Here is a 20418-nt window from a genome sequence, read left to right as displayed (position 1 = left end):
ATAAACAAGTACTAGCTGTTACCTGTGTATTTTTAGTTTATTTTTAAAGTTGAATGTGTTTGACTAAAATAAATTTTCATATATTTCTAAAACTTTTATATATTATATATTTGGTTATTTAAATTTACTTTTTATGGGGATAAAATAAAATAGCTAAGGCAACTAATGTGATACATCAACAAACACCATCAATTAATAATAAATAAATAAAAATTTGTTAACTTTCGATCTTTAAATTTGTTAACCATTCATAGCCAAACGGAAGAACTCAGTCCTGACACGAGGAATCCTTGTATATTACTTCCGCCATTGAATTTCATCATTTCCTCATTGATTTATGGATATAAATTCACTCGTGTTAAAGCTGGTAAGAGAGTAAACGTTATTCTGATTATTATTTGCTTTTCTTTCATATCTTTTTCGTCTTATATGTTACTCGTTCGTTTTGAAGTTCAATATTTAACTTTGATTATTGTTCGTTTTTATGAATATCGTGAGTTGGTTTTTTCTATCGGCTTCAGATCTGCCGAACTACTGTCAAACGTGAAATAAATCGAGCGACCAGTAACCTTCTTAGGCCGGTTTCCACACGTTTCTGGTGGCGAATGAGTTCTCTTTCAATAAACCCTAAAATCGACGACCATATGGTTCCTCTTCACAACTTCAGGATCCCTATATTCTTCACCTTATTTCTACTTCTCATTGGCTTACTCACGTTATTCACAATCCTCCATAAATTGGTCAATACTCTTCGCATTCTTAGATTTCCCTCTAATTGTTGAATTGTAATTCCTTGTGTTGAAGCAGGTTATTCGACAGAAGTAAGGAATTGTCGAACCACCTAATATGTTGAGTTGTGTTAGTGTGTCGAAGTGTCGAAACATGTTGCTTCACACAGGATTTCGACTTATGTCTATTTTAGTAGTGTTAGCTATTTTGGGCTTTTATAATTTTGAGTTTTGGCTTGAAGTCCAAGTTAACCTAAATCTATAAATAGAGGGAGTAATCCTTATTCTTGTAATGAAGTGAACAAAATATTCATAACATTGTAATTCACAGTATTTTGCAGTTGCAAAGTGAATAAGAAGTTTTCCACAGTTTGTGGGCAGAGGTAAACTCTGCAGAATCTCCTTCATCGTTATTTACTTTATTTCTCCATTGTTCTTCTCTTTTCATTGTTATGGCGTGGGTGATAACAATCTTGTTCATCAAGATTGATTGAAATTTTTCATAGATTGTGGTGGATTTCCAACATCTGGTATCAGGAGCTCCGGTTTAATCGATTCGTGGGAAGAAAATCACCATGGCAACGAATCATCCAAACAGACATTTTCCAGCAAATCTTCTGATTCTCAAGAACCACAATTATGAGAATTGGTGCAAGCAGATAAATATTGTGTTATGTTATCAAGATCTTTGGGATCTTGTGAAGGAAGGAGTAGCAACACTTGCAGAAGACGCGACAGATCAAGAAAAGGCTGCACATAAAGAATTGAAGAAGAAAGATTATAAAGCTTTCTTTATAATCCATCAATATGTTGATGCATATAACTTTGAAAAGGTTAGTGATGCAGAGTCAACGAAAGAAGCATGGGAAATTCTTAAGAAATCGTTTGGAGGCGCGGAGAAGGTGAAAGAGGTGAAGTTACAAACTCACAAAAGAACGTATGAATTGCTTCAGATGGAAGATAGTGAAAGCATAACTGATTTGTTCACCAAGGTTATGAAACTGGCGAATCAAATGAATGTATGTGGAGAAGTATTGACATCAAGATCTGTTGTTGAAAAGATCTTGAGGTCCTTGGCTCCAAAGTTTGACCATGTGGTAGTAGATGTCGCAACCTGCGAAAAAACAACCGGCGAGAAAAAGAAACTGACAGAAGAGTCGCCACCGTGCGTTATTTATCCCAAAGGAGGGAAAGGAAACGCTCGAAGAAAACCTGAAGAAAAGAAAGGAAAAGACAAGGTCTCGCAACCAAATTTTGGGTTCGGGAGTCGATTATGCGAAGGGAAGGTATTAGCACCCATACGCATCCGTAGTACTCTACGGGATCCACTCTTGTTGTTCTTGTCTAAAGGGTGTGTGTTTATCTAATGTACTATTTACTAAAAGAGGGTCAAAGAAAATGACTCGCACGGATGTCGCATCCATTGCATACGTATCTCATCTGAGTATGAGAATCAAAGTCTTCGTAGCTCGGCTACCTATGGGTGAAAGAGAAGTGTGCTCGTTAAGACATCGCGTCTTATGCCTACGTATCTCATCTGGAATGAGAATCAGAGCAAAACGTAGTTCAGCTAACTACCGGAACAAGGGTCTCGATTGTAACTAGGGCAAGAGAAAGGGAAGGTCTCGATCGCAACAAGGGCGAGAGAAAAGAATCGCAACGAGGGCGAAAGCAAACAAAGATTAGTTGTTAGTCGTCAGTCAAAAAACTCGGCAAGACATCAAATCTCGTGCCTACGTATCTCATCTGAACATGAGAATCAGAGTTGTCGTAGTTCGACTGGCTAGGGGTTAAGGATTGCCATTTGAACATGGACTTACAAAGGAGGACACCAGTTGTGTCAAAGGAAGGTGGGAAATGTGTTCACGTCCTAGAAGTAGGTGTCGCAGCTCGCTGAATCAAGTCTTAGGCAGTTACCTCTTTGCAATAGAACGGACTGACATGCCACAGGATCGGAGACGCACGGAAGGTCTAAAAATGGGGAAGCTCTGCCCTAGAGTTGTCATGCAATGTGGACCTATGTGTTAGGATTTACAAATGGGAATATATACCTAATGTTAGCATGCAAAGAATAAGGGAATTCTACCTATGTTATCATACAAAGAATAAGGGGATTTCTACCTATGTTATCATACAAAGGGTTCTACCTAATGGGTGCTACCTAAACGGAACAAGAGTCGACGGATGGAGCAAGGATAGGAGTCACGGATAAGGGTAGACGGAGATGCACGAAGCAATCGACTTACAGGTGGTAGATGGAGATGCATGAAGCAATCGACTTACAAGAGAAATGGTGATGCCTGAGGCAATCGACTTACAAAATGATGGATGAATAAGTGCTGATTCTGTTAAATTTTGAAAATGATTACTCGACATTGAATCGAGGTTTTGATCTTGTTTTGAAATGATTATCGGATGTTCATTTTAGTTCTTGTATTAACAGATGAATAAAGAATGAAAGAATAAACATTATACAATTCATGGGAGAGGGGTACATTTGTTATGAATGGGGGTTGTTCATGGCAATCAAACAACAATATTATATGCCTCATACATCATACAAGTAGGCCACAATCAACAATCAATTCAGATAAATAAACAGGTATATGATCAAATAAAATAATCAAAGAATGAAATAATGAAGCATTAGACAATGCATGAGAAGTATAAACATGTTAAGCAATCAAACAATAGAAGCATGGATGAAAGAAACAAGTATAAAAAATATCAAATGAATCGGACAGATGAAACTATGCACACAAAGGATCAATGAATAATTTAATCGGGAAATGATGCAAGGATCAAATAAAATCAAGATGAAAGGCCTCCAATACATGGCATATGAGATGAACAAGGGAGGATCAAAAGATCTCTTCAATTGCCCTAAGCAATCCCATAACTCAAACATCAATCATAGAAAAGTCAACTTAAAAAATATCAAATAAATAGAAAATTAATCAAGAAAATTATGAAAAATTAAACTAACTAAGGTGGGGGCAGGACATCATCATCCCCCAAAAAGATTTCAAAAATCATGAAAATTAGTGTATAAATTAATTGAAATAAAACAGAAGTCAAATGAAACGTCAACCAAACAAACTAGGTCAAAAATAAATCCAAAATAAATTGAAAATGGGAAATAAAATTCCAATAAAAGGTCAAGTTGACCATGAGACATTGGTCAACCCTCATCCCAAAAATCAGAAGTTAAAAATAAATTTAAGCTATGAAACAAAAATTAATAAAAAAGTGTGTGTCAAAATGAACCATTTAGAATAAATAATTGAAATAAAATATTAACATTAAATAAGTATGAAAATAAAAATAAAAATAAATTAAATGAAACATTAAGAAATGTGAAAAATATTTTTTGGTATTTTTATGAATAAATAAAATATTTTTATTAATTAAAAAACAAAACAGAAAATAAAAATAATAATTAAGAAAAGAAAATAAAATGAATGGATTATTGGTGGGCCTTGAGTGTGGGGGGCGGATAGCAGATGGTAGAAAGGCCTGGTCCAGGATGGTTTATCCCAGCGTGACACAAAAAATAAATGTACATTTTAATAAGTTATGTCACACGCCATCAATCGGTCACGCTGGAGTAAGTCACAAACGAACAAAAAAGGGACGGACGGTCGAGATTAGAAGCAACACGTGTGATCCAGCGGTTGTGGGAGAGACACGGCATTGTATTATTCATGTAGCATAAAAACCTAGGGCCATGCACTAAAACGCGTGAAAAACGCAAGTTACTTCTTCCATCTTCCAGCCAAGATTTCTCATGTTATGGTTCACCTAATGGGATGATATAAAAAGCAAAGTTCAAGTATGCAATGAGTAGAACATCATGGTGCTTTGTTTCGATGAAAATAATGGCCTTAGCATGAAGAAAAGTGAACAACAAAAATTTCACAACACAAACTCAAGCTTAATGGCAATGTCTCATGTTGAAGGGTTCACAAGCATGCATAGCATATTGTTAACATAGGAAACTACATGAAACAAGCATGGTATGGCATGGTAATGGCATGAAAAAAAAGTAATGAACAAAGTAAGCATAAGGATAAGCATGGATATATGGTCATGAAAATGGAGAAGTAAAGGTACCTAGTGGATGCAAGGTCCACTGCCTCTTGGTGTTGGAGGAATGGAAGAAAGAAGGTGTTGTTTCAATGGTGCTGCAAACTTGAGAAATGGAAAAATGAAAATGAAAACCAGCCTTGCCCTTGCTCGAATATAGTAGCAGCCTCTCCCATTTCAGATTAGGGTTTAGAAGCTCTTATATATGCTGGATTAAAGTGTTCAAAATAGGCTTGCAATGCTTGGTTTTGAGTCATGTGCAAAAAGTGCAAAAAGTGAGGTGTGAAAGGAAACTCTAATTGTGGCAAAACTTAAGTGAGTGGATATAAAAGTGCATGACCAAATGAGGAAAAGCATGTGGCTGGTCGATTTTGTAGTCTGGCTGCAGCAGGGCATGGCTTGAAAATAAGTTCAAGAGGGTGACTTTAGGACTATGTATCTTGATGAATACATGACCAAATGACAAGGCAATGTAAATAGTAGGAAGAGGGTATGGAGCTTAACATTTTTCATGTTGAACACAATTTGAAATGGTGAATGGAAGAAGGTGAAAAATGGCCTTAAAGTTCAGGTTCCATAACTGCAAAATGGCTGGGCCAGTTTGGCCTAAATGCTGCCTAAAAATTCAGTCCATGATGCCAACTTTAGATGAGTGCATCTCCCAAACCAATGATTCAAATGGGATGATTCCAAAAAGGTGTGAAAGAGGACATGGCAAGGTACAATTGTCATGAAGAAAGTATTTTCAAAAGATGACTTGAAGTGCAAGAAAATTGGCCCATAAGTCTTGACAAATCTTGAAGATTTTGGACTTAGAAAATTTTCTAAGTGTCCTAAAATAATGTCTCACTTTGACCAAGCATAAATTTCTCAATTTTAATCCAAATGGAGCAAACTTTATATCCCTAGAAATCTTGGAACAAGAGAAACAACTTCCATGTTGGAGAGAGTTTCAAATGGAGCTTGCATCTTGATGGAAAATAGGCTTAAAGTGGGTGCAACATCCATGAAAACTTGCCTTAAATGGAAAGTCAACTATTTCCAAATTTAGTAACTTTTCCAACTCCTGATTAAATGATGAATCCATGATCAAACCTTGATCAAATTTCACATGTAGGCTCCCTTAGGCATGAATTTTGAGATTCCACTTTCAAAATGTCAGGAGTTGACTTTTCTGGCCCCACAGTTGACTTTTCCCAAACTGTCTGATTCCCGATTCCATTGATCAATTGAAGCACCTCTGGCTCAAATAAAGAGCTGTTTTTTTGTATGTAGACCCTTGTGGACATATGGAGGGCCACGGAAAAGAGTTTGACCCAAGGAATCAGAAATAAACCGATTTTATATCAAACCCTAGTTTTAGGGCAAAGTGATCAGGAACTGATTGCACTGATTGCCAATGGATCTTTCTGAGAGAAATGTGAGTCTTCCTAGACCAAGATGCTCTCCAATCATGACATGGATAAGCTCCTTCACTTCCAACCAAACATTTCCTATTGCAGGTAGCCACGAAACCCTAATTTCTGATTAAATCCAGATGCTTACTCTGAGAGCTCTGAATCCTCCACTGATGAACTGTAGACCACAATGAGATACCTGGACCACCTTGAGACCCTTGAGACTTGTATACTTGGAGAATGAAGTTCAATTCCCAGTCTTGCTTTGTGTGGTCTCCCTCTGGTTAAGGAATGGTCGATCAAACCTTGATTTCCAAGTCACTAATGCAGTATGCAGTGAGTATGACCTAGTATGATGCTAATGAAATGTAAGACACAATCCCATGCTTCTAAGAAAAATGAAGGGTAAATTTTGGGGTATTACAGCTGCCCCTATTCAATCAACTGGAGACCCGAAAGGAAGATAACAACGGCTTTCTCACTTTCGAGGTATCAAGGGAATGAATACGATAAAAACCCAAAAATTTACACTGAAGTGAAGAATGAAGTAATAATGCATGTCAGAATCGGCAAAGAGGTAGTCTTGAAAAAAGAATCCGTCTGGTACGGTGAGAGTCGGTCTGAACACCGAAAAAGAAAGTTAGCTTGAATACCAAAATAAATGGTAACACAGAAAGTAACCATGGTCTGAATGCCGCTCATCAGTCTGAATACTGGAAATGACTTCGATCTGAGCATCGGAAGATACGAGATTATCAAACATCGGTCTGAACACCGGGAAACTGGCCTGAGTGCCACTTCGGTCTGAATACCAGAAAATTGGCCTGAATGCCATAAGTTGCGTCGACCTGAACGTCAGAAACTTCTTCGATCTGAATATCGGCAAATTGGCCTGAATGCCACTTCGGTCTGAATACCGGAAAATTGGCCTGAATGCCACAAGTTGCATCGACCTGAACGTCGGAAACTTCTTCAATCTGAATATCGGCAAATTGGCCTGAATGCCACTTCGGTCTGAATACCGGAAAATTGTCCTGAATGCCACAAGTTACATCGACCTGAACGTCTGAAACTTCTTCGATCTGAACATCGGAAAATTGGCCTGAATGCCACTTCGGTCTGAACACCGGAAAAACTTTCATGCCTGTCAGTATCGGCAGAAATAAGGAAAATGATAATTGAGGCCGCACGTGGGCCAACAACCCATGCTGGGGATAATAAGTCATGAACAACCTTCAGTCTGAGCACTAGAAACAACTTCTGGTTTATCACTTGGGATACCGAGAATGTCCTATGCTTTACATGCGTATATTTGAATTTTGTCAATGGCGTAATGCTCCATGAAAATAGAAATGCTACGCGATTTGGGAGGATGCAATGCAATATGATTCTACATGCAGGGATGCGAAATGCTGAGGAGAATGCCAAGCCGAGGCAAGGAATTCTGCTGAGGAAATGATCATAATCTTCTTGACCAAGGCAATGCTGTTGGAGATACACAGCACAATGAACTCTGTGGGGAAATGACCGGCCATGCGGTGTGCTGGCAATAACAAAATACTGAGACTCTGACTGGGGAGAGAATGGCACTGAAAGTATGCTGCTGAGGAAAGCGACAGTGGTTCTGGCAACCACAACCTGCGAGAGAGACGACTTTGCAGGGGAAGCAAACACCGATATGGTACCGAGATTCTGCTTCAAGAAAAGAGATCACGGATCTAGCTTCGAGATCATCGATCTGGCATCGAGCTCTGAGGAGCAGCCGCTTCTGCTGGGAAGATACAGTCTGGCACTGTCAACTCCGCTGGGGATATACAGTCTGGCACTATCAACTCTACTGGGGAGTGTATAATTTGAAACAACCGCTTGGGGAAGTACAGTAGTGAGAACCCGCTGGGGATTGAAGAATCCAACACTCGGACCAGCTCTGCAGGGATAAGATACCAAAGTACCAACTGTTGAGGAAAACATCCGCGATCATCTGTCGGGGAATCTTATGGAAATGCCTCGAGTGTACCTGTTCTGAATAGACGATCCAAAACACTCAAAATTTTACAGCAATTTTAAATTTTTATTGAGCATGTACCTATAAAACTCTTATGTTTCATGATGCAATGTTTATCAAAAATTCGGATGTCATTTTTGCAAACAAAATAGTAAAATGAAAATCAACACAACGATATACTGAATAACATGATTTTATTGATTGGATGGCCTCTGAATAAGCATTTACATCAGGAAGCAATCCCTGGAAAGAGGTAATCGCACAAAAGATAAAAAACAGAAATTAATCTAATGGCAATGTGAAATGGATTTCTATCGAGTTCCAATCCTGCTATGACTCGCTCGTCTTCAATATCCTTCAGACGATCAGCTTTCTGAAAAAGGTGATTGGACCGTTTCCTATCTTTCAAAAGTTTCCAGTTATCGACATGAGATGAGATTCAGAACTACTCAGAACGCAGTCATTCGCTTAATCCCTAATTTTTGCCTGGATTGCCCTTTCGGGTTTTCAATCCACCGGGATACCCATTTTTGCCTAAGTTGCCTTTTCAGGTTTTCAACTTACCGGGTGTACAATCTTTTCATTTTTTAAATCCCTAACTTTTGCCCGAACCTTTTCATTTTCTTGGTTCGCCGGGATGCCCATTTTTGCCTGGACTATTCTTTTTATCGCCCAGCGGGTCTATTTTATGCGAAGTATTTTTTAACTGCGTCTGATTTTACAGGGGAAGTGAAGTCTTCGCCATCCATAGTTGTAAGCATTAAGGCCCCACCATCAAAAATCTTGGTGACAATGTATGGTCCATCATAGTTAGGAGTCCACTTGCCCCTGTGATCTGTCTGAGGAGGAAGGATCCTTTTCAACACCAAATCTCCGACTTGGAAACATCGAGGACGCACTTTCTGATCAAAGGCTCTCTTCATCCGACTCTGATACAACTGCCCATGACAAATGGCTGTCATTCGCTTCTCTTCGATAAGACTCAACTCATTGAACCTTGTTCGAATCCATTCAGCTTCGTCTAACATGACATCCAACAGGACTCTTAGAGAATGAATCTCCACTTCAACAGGTAGGACTTCTTCCATACCATACAAAAGGGAGTAAGGGGTTGCCCCGGTCGATGTATGTACTGAGGTACGGTACCCATGCAAGGCGAAGGGTAGCATCTCATGCCAATCTCTATAAGTAACAACCATCTTCTGCACAATCTTCTTTATGTTCTTATTTGCTGCCTCAACATCACCGTTCATCTTAGGACGATAAGGGGAAGAATTGTGATGTTGAATGTTGAAGTTTAGGCACAACTCCTTCATCATTTTGTTATTGAGATTAGAACCATTATCAGTAATGATTCTTTCGGGAATCCCATAACGACAAATGATTTCTTTCTTGATGAATCGGGCAACCACATGTCTGGTGACCTTCGCAAATGACGTTGCTTCGACCCACTTGGTGAAATAGTCGATGGCAACAAGGTTGAAGCGATGCCCATTGGAAGTAGTCGGCTCAATCTTTCCAATCATATCAATGCCCCACATAGCAAACGGCCACGACGAAGACATCGCATTCAGAGGATTTGGCGGCACATGCACCTTATCAGCATAAATCTGGCATTTATGGCACTTCCGAGCATATTTGAAACAATCAGATTCCATGGTCATCCAGTAATAACCCGCTCTCAACAATCAGATTCCATGGAAGTAGTCGGTTACCAACTAGGTCAAAAATAAATCCAAAATAAATTGAAAATGGGAAATAAAATTCCAATAAAAGGTCAAGTTGACCATGAGACATTGGTCAACCCTCATCCAAAAATCATAAGTTAAAAATAAATTTAAGCTATGAAAATAAAGTTAATAAAAAAGTGTGTGTCAAAATGAACCATTTAGAATAAATAATTGAAATAAAATATTAACATTAAATAAGTATGAAAATTAAAATTAAAATAAATTAAATGAAACATTAAGAAATGTAAAAAAACAATTTTTGGTATTTTTATGAATAAATAAAATATTTTTATTAATTAAAAAACAAAACAGAAAATAAAAATAATAATTAAGAAAAGAAAATAAAATGAATGGATTATTGGTGGGCCTTGAGTGTGGGGGGCGGATAGCAGATGGTAGAAAGGCCCGGTCCAGGATGGTTTATCCCAGCGTGACACAAAAAATAAATGTACATTTTAATAAGTTATGTCACACGCCATCAACCGGTCACGCTGGAGTAAGTCATAAACGGACAAAAAAGGGACGGACGGTCGAGATTAGAAGCAACGCGTGTGATCCAGCGGTTGTGGGAGAGACACGGCATTGTATTATTCATGTAGCATAAAAACCCTAGGGCCATGCACTAAAACGCGTGAAAAACGCATGTAACTTCTTCCATATTCCAGCCAAGATTTCTCATGCTATGGTTCACCAAATGGGATGATATAAAAAGTAAAGTTCAAGTATGCAATGAGTAGAACATCATGGTGCTTTGTTTCGATGAAAATAATGGCCTTAGCATGAAGAAAAGTGAACAACAAGGGACCCTCATGAACACGGATACAACAAAAATTTCACAACACAAACTCAAGCTTAATGGCAATGTCTCATGTTGAAGGGTTCATAAGCATGCATAACATATTGTTAACATAGGAAACTACATGAAACAAGCATGGTATGGCATGGTAATGGCATGAAAAAGAAGTAATGAACAAAGTAAGCATAAGGATAAGCATGGATATATGGTCATGAAAATGGAGAAGTAAAGGTACCCAGTGGATGCAAGGTCCACTGCCTCTTGGTGTTGGAGGAATGGAAGAAAGAAGGTGTTGTTTCAATGGTGCTGCAAACTTGAGAAATGGAAAAATGAAAATAAAAACCAGCCTTGCCCTTGCTCGAAAATAGTAGCAGCCTCTCCCATTTCAGATTAGGGTTTAGAAGCTCTTATATATGCTGGATTAAAGTGTTCAAAATGGGCTTGCAATGCTTGGTTTTGAGTCATGTGCAAAAAGTGCAAAAAGTGAGGTGTGAAAGGAAACTCTAATCATGGAAAAACTTAAGTGAGTGGATATAAAAGTGCATGACCAAATGAGGAAAAGCATGTAGCTGGTCGATTTTATAGTCTGGCTGCAGCAGGGCATGGATTGAAAATAAGTTCAAGAGGGTGACTTTAGGACTATGTATCTTGATAAATACATGACTAAATGACAAGGCAATGCAAACAGTAGGAAGAGGGCATGGAGCTTAACATTTTTCATGTTGAACACAAGTTGAAATGGTGAATGGAAGAAGGTGAAAAATGGCCTTAAAGTTCAGGTTCCATAACTGCAAAATGGCTGGGCCAGTTTGGCCTAAATGCTGCCTAAAAATTCAGTCCATGATGCCAACTTTAGATGAGTGCATCTCCCAAACCAATGATCCAAATGGGATGATTCCAAAAAGGTTTGAAAGAGGACATGGAAAGGTACAATTGTCATGGATAAAGTATTTTCAAAAGATGCCTTGAAGTGCAAGAAAACTGGCCCATAACTTTCTCAATTTTAATCCAAATGGAGCAAACTTTATATCCCTAGAAAGCTTGGAACAAGAGGAACAACTTCCATGTTGGAGAAAGTTTCAAATTGAGCTTGCATCTTGATGGAAAATGGGCTTAAAGTGGGTGCAAAAACCATGAAAACTTGCCTTAAATGGAAAGTCAACTATTTCCAAATTTAGTAACTTTTCCAACTCCTGATTAAATGATGAATCCATGATCCAACCTTAATCAAATTTCACATGTAGGCTCCCTTAGGCATGAATTTTGAGATTCCACTTTCAAAATGTCAGGAGTTGACTTTTCTGGCCCCACAGTTGACTTTTCCCAAACTGTCTGATTCCCGATTCCATTGATCAATTGAAGCACCTCTGGCTCAAATAAAGAGCTGATTTTTTGTATGTAGACCCTTGTGGACATATGGAGGGCCATGGAAAATAGTTTCACCCAAGGAATCAGAAATAAACCGATTTTATACCAAACCCTAGTTTTAGGGCAAAGTGATCAGGAACTGATTGCCAATGGATCTTTCTGAGAGAAATGTGAGTCTTCCTAGACCAAGATGCCTCTCCAATCATGACATGGATTAGATCCTTCACTTCTAACTAAACATTTCCTGTTGCAGGTAGCCACGAAACCCAATTTCTGATTAAATCCAGATGCTTACTCTGAGAGCTCTGAATCCTCCACTAATGAACTGTAGACCACAATGAGATACCTGGACCACCTTGAGACCCTTGAGACTTGTATACTTGGAGAATGAAGTTCAATTCTCAGTCTTGCTTTTTGTGGGCTCCCTCTGGTTAAGGAATGGTCGATCAAACCTTGATTTCCAAGTCACTAATGCAGTATGCAGTGAGTATGACCTAGTATGATGCTAATGAAATGTAAGACACAACCCCATGCTTCCAAGAAAAATGAAGGGTAAATTTTGGGGTATTACAGTATCCATAGAAGAGTCGAAAGATTTGTCAAAAATGACAAAGGAAGAGCTTCAAGGGATGCTTGAATCTGATGAACAAAGAATGCCTAAAAGAGTTGCAGGAAAGTTGAAGAGTGATATGGCTTTGCAGGCTCAATCAACAAAAGAAAGAAAAGGAAAAGGATGTTGGAATGACAACAAAGGCAGAGGAGGCTACAACAATTCGACTGGTCAAAATCAGCAAGAAGGAAACTGGTTGAATAAGAGAAAACCCTGGAACCAAGGCAACCAAAGAGGTGATGTTGTAGGTAGAGGAAGAGGTGGTGATCAAAAGCCAGACAAGAGTCACATTCAATGCTACAGTTGTCAGAAGTATGGTCATTATTCTAGTGATTGTCCAGAAAAGCAGAAGAATCAAGAAACTTATGCAAAGATGACAAAACATGAAGAAGAAGAAGAAGAGACGTTGTTGATTGTTACAACAAGAGATGAAGAGAGATTCAAGGACCAGTGGTACTTGGACTCGGGATGCTCATCACACATCTCTGAAGGGAAAGATTGGTTTGTCAACATAAAGCTCTCAATGAAGAACATGGTGAAATTTGCAAATGACAACACTTTAGCAGTTGAAGGTGTTGGTGATGTTCTGATTATGAGGAAAGATGGCAAGAGGTCAGTAATTTCAAATGTGTTGTACATACCAGACATGAAGAGTAATTTGCTCAGCATAGGGCAGTTAGTCGAAAAGAACTACAGAGTGTCGATCGAAGACAAGATGATGATAGTTCTCGACTCAAATGGAAGGTTGACCTTGAAGGCTCCAATGTCTCAGAATAGAACCTTCAAGATTGAACTAAATATGATGGAGCATAAGTGCCTTGCAACATTAGCCAGCAGAGATGAATGAATATGGCATTATAGACTTGGTCATCTCAATTTCAAAGACATCAGAGATCTGAAGAGAAGAAATATGGTTTCAGGATTACCAAAAATCGACATTCCAAAGGAAGTGTGTGAAGAATGCGTGCAGGCGAAGCAACATAAGAACATCTTCAGTAAGAATGCAGGAAGTAGGTCGAAGGCAATTCTTGAAGTCATATACTCAGGTGTATGTGGTCTTCTCCAGGTGAATTCGATTGGAGGTAACAAATACTTTGTTACATTCATAGATGATTTCAGACGAAAACTATGGTCTTACCTGATCAAGAAGAAAAGTCAAGTGATTGAGGTATTTGCCAAGTTTAAATCTATCGAAAGATAGAGTGTTTGAAAGATCAAGATTTTGAGGACTAATGGTGGTGGAGAATATGTGTCGAAAGACTTCGATGCATTATATATGAAAGAAGGGATTATGCATGAGGTGGTTCCACCTTACACTCCACAACAGAATGGAGTCGCAGAAAGGAACATAGAACCATTATGAATATGGTTAGAAGTATGTTGAAAGGAAAGCATCTACCCAAAGAATTATGGGGAGAAGTTGTGTCGACTGTGACATATATCCTGAAAAGATATCCAAGAAGAAGCTAGAAGGAATCACGCCAGAAGAATGTTGGTCTGGTGTCAAGCCTAGCTTGAGTCATCTGAGGGTGTTTGGATCTATAGCACATAGACATGTGCCAGATCAGTTGAGAAGAAAACTTGATGACAATTTGAGTCAGATGATCCTGATAGGATATCATTCGACTGGAGGATACAAGTTGTTCGACCCAGTGAATAAGCAAGTGGTGATAAGCAGGGACGTGATCATAAATGAGCTTAAGGAGTGGGATTGGACTGATAATGTCAAGAAAGATTTAGTGAGAATATTTTATGATGAACCAGCTAGTGAACTCGAAAGAGAAGTTCGATAGGAAGAAGTCATAGGTGAAGCAGGCCCAAGCAGACCTCAAAGAACAAGACACATGTCGGCAAGGTTGCAAGAATGTGTGATTACATCAAATGATATGGTTAATGAAGAAGGTGAGCTGGTATATTATATTTTCTACGCAGATGTCGAACCTGTTAATGCAGTTGAGGCATTGAAAGATTCGAAGTGGATGAAAGCAATGGATGAAGAGCTGAAGTCAATCGAAGTCAACAACACTTAGTCACTTGTCGAATTGACCCAAGACAAGAAAGCAATTGATGTGAAGTGGGTATACAAGGTGAAGTTGAATCCCAGAGAAGAAGTGATTCAACACAAGGCGAGACTTGTGGCGAAAGGATTTCTTCAGAAAGAAGGAATCAACTTCGATGAAGTTTTTGCACCTGTTGCTAGGTTCGAAACAATCAGGTTGGTTGTTGGTCTAGCAAACATGAACATCTGGAAGATGTATCAGATGGATTTAAAATGTGAATTCCTTAATGGCCCCTTAGAGGGATGTTCCATTATCTTCGAGAGCAGGTAGCAGATGGGAAGATGAATGTGGTGTAAGTTGAGTGTGCACCTAAGAGGGGGTAAATTAGGTACTATAAAACTTTTTCCGATTTTCTCTTGTTTTAATAATCTTTTCTTGGAGATTACTAAGTGAGAATGCGGTAAATGCGGAAAAGATAAAGAACACAGAAAGATATCTTGGTTCCCCTCACAGATCGAGAGTACTCTAGTCCCATTTCAACATGAAAGAGATTTCACTATCCGTTATGACTTGTACAAGACAAACACAATCATCAAGAGCAACCTCTTGTAATTCACCAAGTTGATATGATAACAATCCTCTCAAACTCAACTCTCTTGCTTCCAACAATCCTGGACAGTAAGGTGTTTACAATCAATTCTGGAAAATATTGATAAAAGAAAGTATATGACAATGTATCAATCACTATGACTAATCTTCTCTTCCAAACACGTAATTTATAATGATTATTAGTGCTCAAGTGTTTATGAATATGAGATGAATTTTCTGGACTGCTATATGTGAACAATGAAGAAAAATTCTGAATGAAAGTTCAAAGATCAAAACACTTGTTTGAAAATGAATGTGTATGAGATTTCAAATTGCAATGGAAGAGGTGACTTGAATTCTGAAATTTATGAATATATATATATATATATATATATATATATATATATATATATATATATATATATATATATATATATATATATATATATATATATATATTATATATATATATATATATATATATATATATATATATATATATATATATATCACATAGACACCTCTATGAAAGAGTGTAATTTAATGAAAAGATGCAATGGTTAATGGATGAACTTTGGAAGTGTTTAGCCCAAAAGACATGTCTGAATCAGGGCATTGTTTCATTAAAAAATTCAAAATTTCGTGTTGGAAATCGATTTCCCAAAAGGGGGTAATCGATTTCCTGAGTTAAAAAAACAATTCTGGCAAGTGGAAATTGATTTCCTGGAAATGGGGAATCAATTTCCTAAACTAAAAAATGATTTTTTCCAAATGGAAATCGATTTCCAGAAATGGGGTAGTCGATTTCCTAAGTTGTTTTTATAAAAAATGCTTAGAAAAATTAGTGAAACAGCAAGGGCAAGTGAGACATCGAACCATGCATGAAATGTATGTTTGGATTAATTTTGAGCACTAAGTTATCAAGATATATTGCATGCCTGTACCTTAAAAACTTAAGATCGATGCTAGTCTTCAAAGAGTCTTCAATCCTTTGATGATAACTTTCACACATTGTTTGAAACTTGATTTGATTAAATGCACTTGAATCTTTTTCCATACTTTTGACATGATTATTTGAATTGCACTTTGTCTTTATCAAAACATATTGGATGGAATGTCTTGACTTCACATTCTCCTCCTTTTTGATGATGACAAACAATTTAAGTTTTATGCCCAATGCTCCCCCTAACAAAGATAACTCCCCCTTGATCCATGCATCCATGAGAGTTATAATTTTTAAAGCTTGCTGCAAACATTATTAGAGAAAAGCATACAAAGAAATCATAGTATCTTCTCCCCCTTTGTCATTAACAAAAAGGATGGGAAAAGGTTATAAAAGATAAGAAAATAGGCATGGACATAGCAAAATATTAACCAACAAAGGAAATATGCTTAAGACAAACATTGTTCAACAAGGAAGACTACAACATAAAATGAAACCATACAAGGAGACAAAGCAACAATGGAAATTTATAACATTTAGAGACAAAATACTAAGAAACACAAAGAAACAAAGAAAGCTCTAGTCACTATCTTCCATCTCGTCATTTTCTTCATCCCCGTCTTCCTCTTCCTCTTCGACATCCTCATGATGATGGTGATGTTTTTGTTTGAGGAAATTTATATCGGAATGCATGGCTCGAAGCTCTGAAGAATGAAGAATGTCCATCTCATGAAGCTTGTTATAAATGAGCTCAAGTGTGTATCCATCTACGGGAGCGGGAGGCAGTGCATAGACATTTTCCGCGTCTGTGTGTTTGTAGAGACCATCAACATCCTTGAAAATTCCCATATTTTTCAAACAAGTATTGCTAGATATCATACTTGTCCTTCCCATTTTTTTAGGGTTCCCGACACAACTCAATCCCACAAGATATTAAAATTTTTGTAATTGCTCTTGCATACGGAAAACCACTTGTCAAACTTCTTGAATATTCCATATGTCGAAGTATCATATAAGCCCAATTAATCTTCATATTTCTCTTAATAGCGAACATGAGTTGCATTTTCGTATTTCCAATTTTTGCATAATTGTTTCCTTTGGGAACAAGCACATAAGCAAGGAAATAGTGAAGCATGCGGTCACTTACTGACAGATTCTTGCTTGATAAAAACAATTTTGTTGAATTTGAGCGAGCATGACGAGCACAGAATTCTTGTTCAGAGATCCTGCTCAAACTGAAGTAAAACCATAAGTTGTTGAAATTTTCCCAACCCTCAGTGTCGGGAGTAAATCCATGCGAAATCCTTTCGACTTCAGAGGGTACACCAAGACAAGCACCAACATCTTCCAAGGACATAACAATCTCAGTACCTCTAACAGTAGTACTAAAAGCACAACCCATAAGAATAGTAAAGTGAGCATAAAATTCCCTAACCAAATCTTGATAAAACAACCCCAAGTCCGATATGAAATCAACAACCTCTTGATATTGTAGTATTGCAGGAAATTGAAAGCTAAAAGAGGGAAAAGTGTCAATATTACCATACTTCGGAAGGAGTACATTACATTGTCTGAAACTTAATATCATCCTTCTCTGCTTCAAGGATGGTTGAAATTGCTCTGAGTCGGAGTCCGGAGCATTTGAACCTTCACTAATCTTTCCTTTTCCTTTGGAAGCTTTTGGAGGAGCCATGGATGGAGCTAAGGGCAGGTTGAGGTTTGTATGGATTTTCGTAGTGCTTTTGGGAGAGCTTATGGAAAAGTGATTCTGAATAAGCTGTTTAGGTTTTAGATGAGAGAGTATTAAAAGTAGAGATAATGGTTTTTTTAAGAGGATTGTGTTGGTAAGTGAAGGAATATGAGTGGGTAATAAAGGAAAAGAGGATTTCCAAGGAAGGTAGGTGGAAGGATTGAAGATGAGAGAGATAGAAGAATATTGACTAAAGTGTAAAATAAATTTTAAGCAATTTTTAAAAAAATAAAAGGAAGTTGAACGAATATAAATAAAGAGAAAAATCATGCAGGAAATCAATTTCTCTAGGATGGGGAATCGATTTCTGCTTGACAAACAGTAATTCCATAAGCGAAAAGAATTAAAAATTATTTCAGGAAATCCATTTCTTGTATTAGGGTAATCGATTTCCGCTTAAATTTTTTTCCAAAAACAAAAAACAGAAGTTATGGCACATGAAGTTAAACACACAAAAACACATGTAAGGGCATACAACACATAGATAGCAAGTTTAAGCATCATATGATCATAAAATTTCATATATTCTCATAGTATTACAAATAATAGCATAAGATAAAATTAAGCATATAGATACGTGTACCGGTAATCATACGTCTTTTTCATCCAAGATTCCCAATTCTCTTTGAATTTTTTAGAACGGTTCTCATGCCAACGGTTTGTGAAAATGTCGGCGATTTGATTATGAGTATCCACAAATGTGACTTCGACATCTCCTTGAATTACGTGATCACAAAGAAAATGATGTCGAATGTTAATATGTTTGGTTCTTGAGTGCATGACTGGATTCTTTATAATATTTATCGCACTTGTGTTATCGCAACATAGAGGAATGCACCAAGATCGAGTCCATAGTCACGAAGTTGTTTCTTAAGCCAAAGTATTTGAGCACAACATCTACCTAATTCTATGTATTCCACTTCGGCTATGCTGAGAGCAACACATGCTTGTTTCTTGCAAGCCCATGATACCAATGCATTTCCAAGAATGTGACATGTACCACTAGTGCTCTTTCTATCAGTTTTACTTCCTACATAATCAATGTCAGAATGACCAACTAAATTGTAAATACTACCTTTAGGATACCATAGTCCAACATTTGTTGTCCCTTTGAGATACTTCATGATCCTTTTAACGATGATAAGATGTGATTCCTTTGGATTTGCTTGAAAGCGAGCACATAGACAAACACTGAACATTATGTCAGGACGACTTGCCTTTAAATATAACAATGAGCCAATCATACCTCGATACTTTGTGATATCAATTGAGACACCTGATTCATCTTGATCAACATAAGTTTCGGATCCCATTGGAGTAGACATAGCCTTGTAGTTATCCATATTGAATCTCTTCAATAATTCTTTGTAGTACTTGGACTGATTAAGGAAGATGCCATCCTTAGTTTCTTAATTTGGAGTCTTAGAAAATAGTTCATCTTACCCATCATGGACATTTTGAATTGTACTTGCATCATTGATGAAAATTCTTCACACATTTCATTGTTTATTGAGCCGAATATGATGTCGTCAACGTAGACTTGAACCAATTAAGTGTTACCTTTATTTTCTTAATAAACAAGGTCTTGTTAACTTTACCTTTTTCAAATACCTTTTCACAAAGAAATTTGTTGAGACGATCATACCATGCTCTTGGTGCTTGCTTTAGGCCATAAAGAGCTTTCCTCAACTTGAAGATATGTGAAGGATTCTTGAAGTCTTCAAAACGAGGGTTGTTTTACATAGACTTCTTCATTGATGTAGCCATTCAAGAATGTGCTCTTGACATCCATTTGGAATAATTGAAAAATTTAATGAACATGCATAAGCAAGTAATAAAAGGATAGCTTCTAACCTTGCAACCGGAGTGAATGTTTCTTCAAAACCAATGCCTTCCTCTTGATTGTATCCTTGGGCCACCAATCTTGCTTTGTTTCGAACAATTATACCATTCTCGTCAAGCTTGTTCTTAAACACTCATCTGGTACCTATGATTTGTTTATCACCTGGCCTAGGGACAAGTTCCCAAACTTGATTCCTTTCGAATTGGTTTAACTCTTCTTGCATAACAATCATCCATTGGTCGTCACCTAAAGCTTCATCAACTTTGGAAGGTTCAATTTGTGAAACAAACGCCATATTCAAGCATGCATCTTTGAGATTTAATCTTGTTGCAACGCCTTAACTAATATCACCAATGACTTTATCAATTGGATGATCTCTATGAGTTCTCCATTCTTTAGGTAGATCATTAGCATTTGACTCTTGTTGAATTGGTTCTTCATGATGTCCCATTTGATTATCATTGATGTTGTTGAAAGTATCTTCATGAGGAGCATCTACATTATCATCATTATCATCACACAAAATAATATCCTCCTTTGAGGGGTTAGTTTCATCAAAGGTAACATGCATAGA

General features: G+C 37.5%; 1 protein-coding gene across 1 annotated transcript; it reads right to left on the bottom strand.

Moving 5' to 3' along the window:
* Window positions 1-18801: 18801 nt before the first annotated feature.
* Window positions 18802-19344, bottom strand: LOC127129927 (secreted RxLR effector protein 161-like). The gene has a single exon (XM_051059029.1). The coding sequence runs from the start codon at window positions 19342-19344 to the stop codon at window positions 18802-18804; it is 543 nt and encodes a 180-aa protein (XP_050914986.1).
* Between the last annotated feature and the right edge of the window lie 1074 nt (window positions 19345-20418).

Source organism: Lathyrus oleraceus, chromosome 3 (genome assembly GCF_024323335.1).
Source record: "Lathyrus oleraceus cultivar Zhongwan6 chromosome 3, CAAS_Psat_ZW6_1.0, whole genome shotgun sequence".
Classification (NCBI taxonomy): Eukaryota; Viridiplantae; Streptophyta; class Magnoliopsida; order Fabales; family Fabaceae; genus Lathyrus; species Lathyrus oleraceus.
This window is presented reverse-complemented; position numbering and strand designations above follow the sequence as displayed.

Bases quoted from the DNA above. Each gene is read 5' to 3' on its own strand.
- LOC127129927 (XM_051059029.1), bottom strand. From the start codon at position 19,344: ATGGATAACTACAAGGCTATGTCTACTCCAATGGGATCCGAAACTTAT.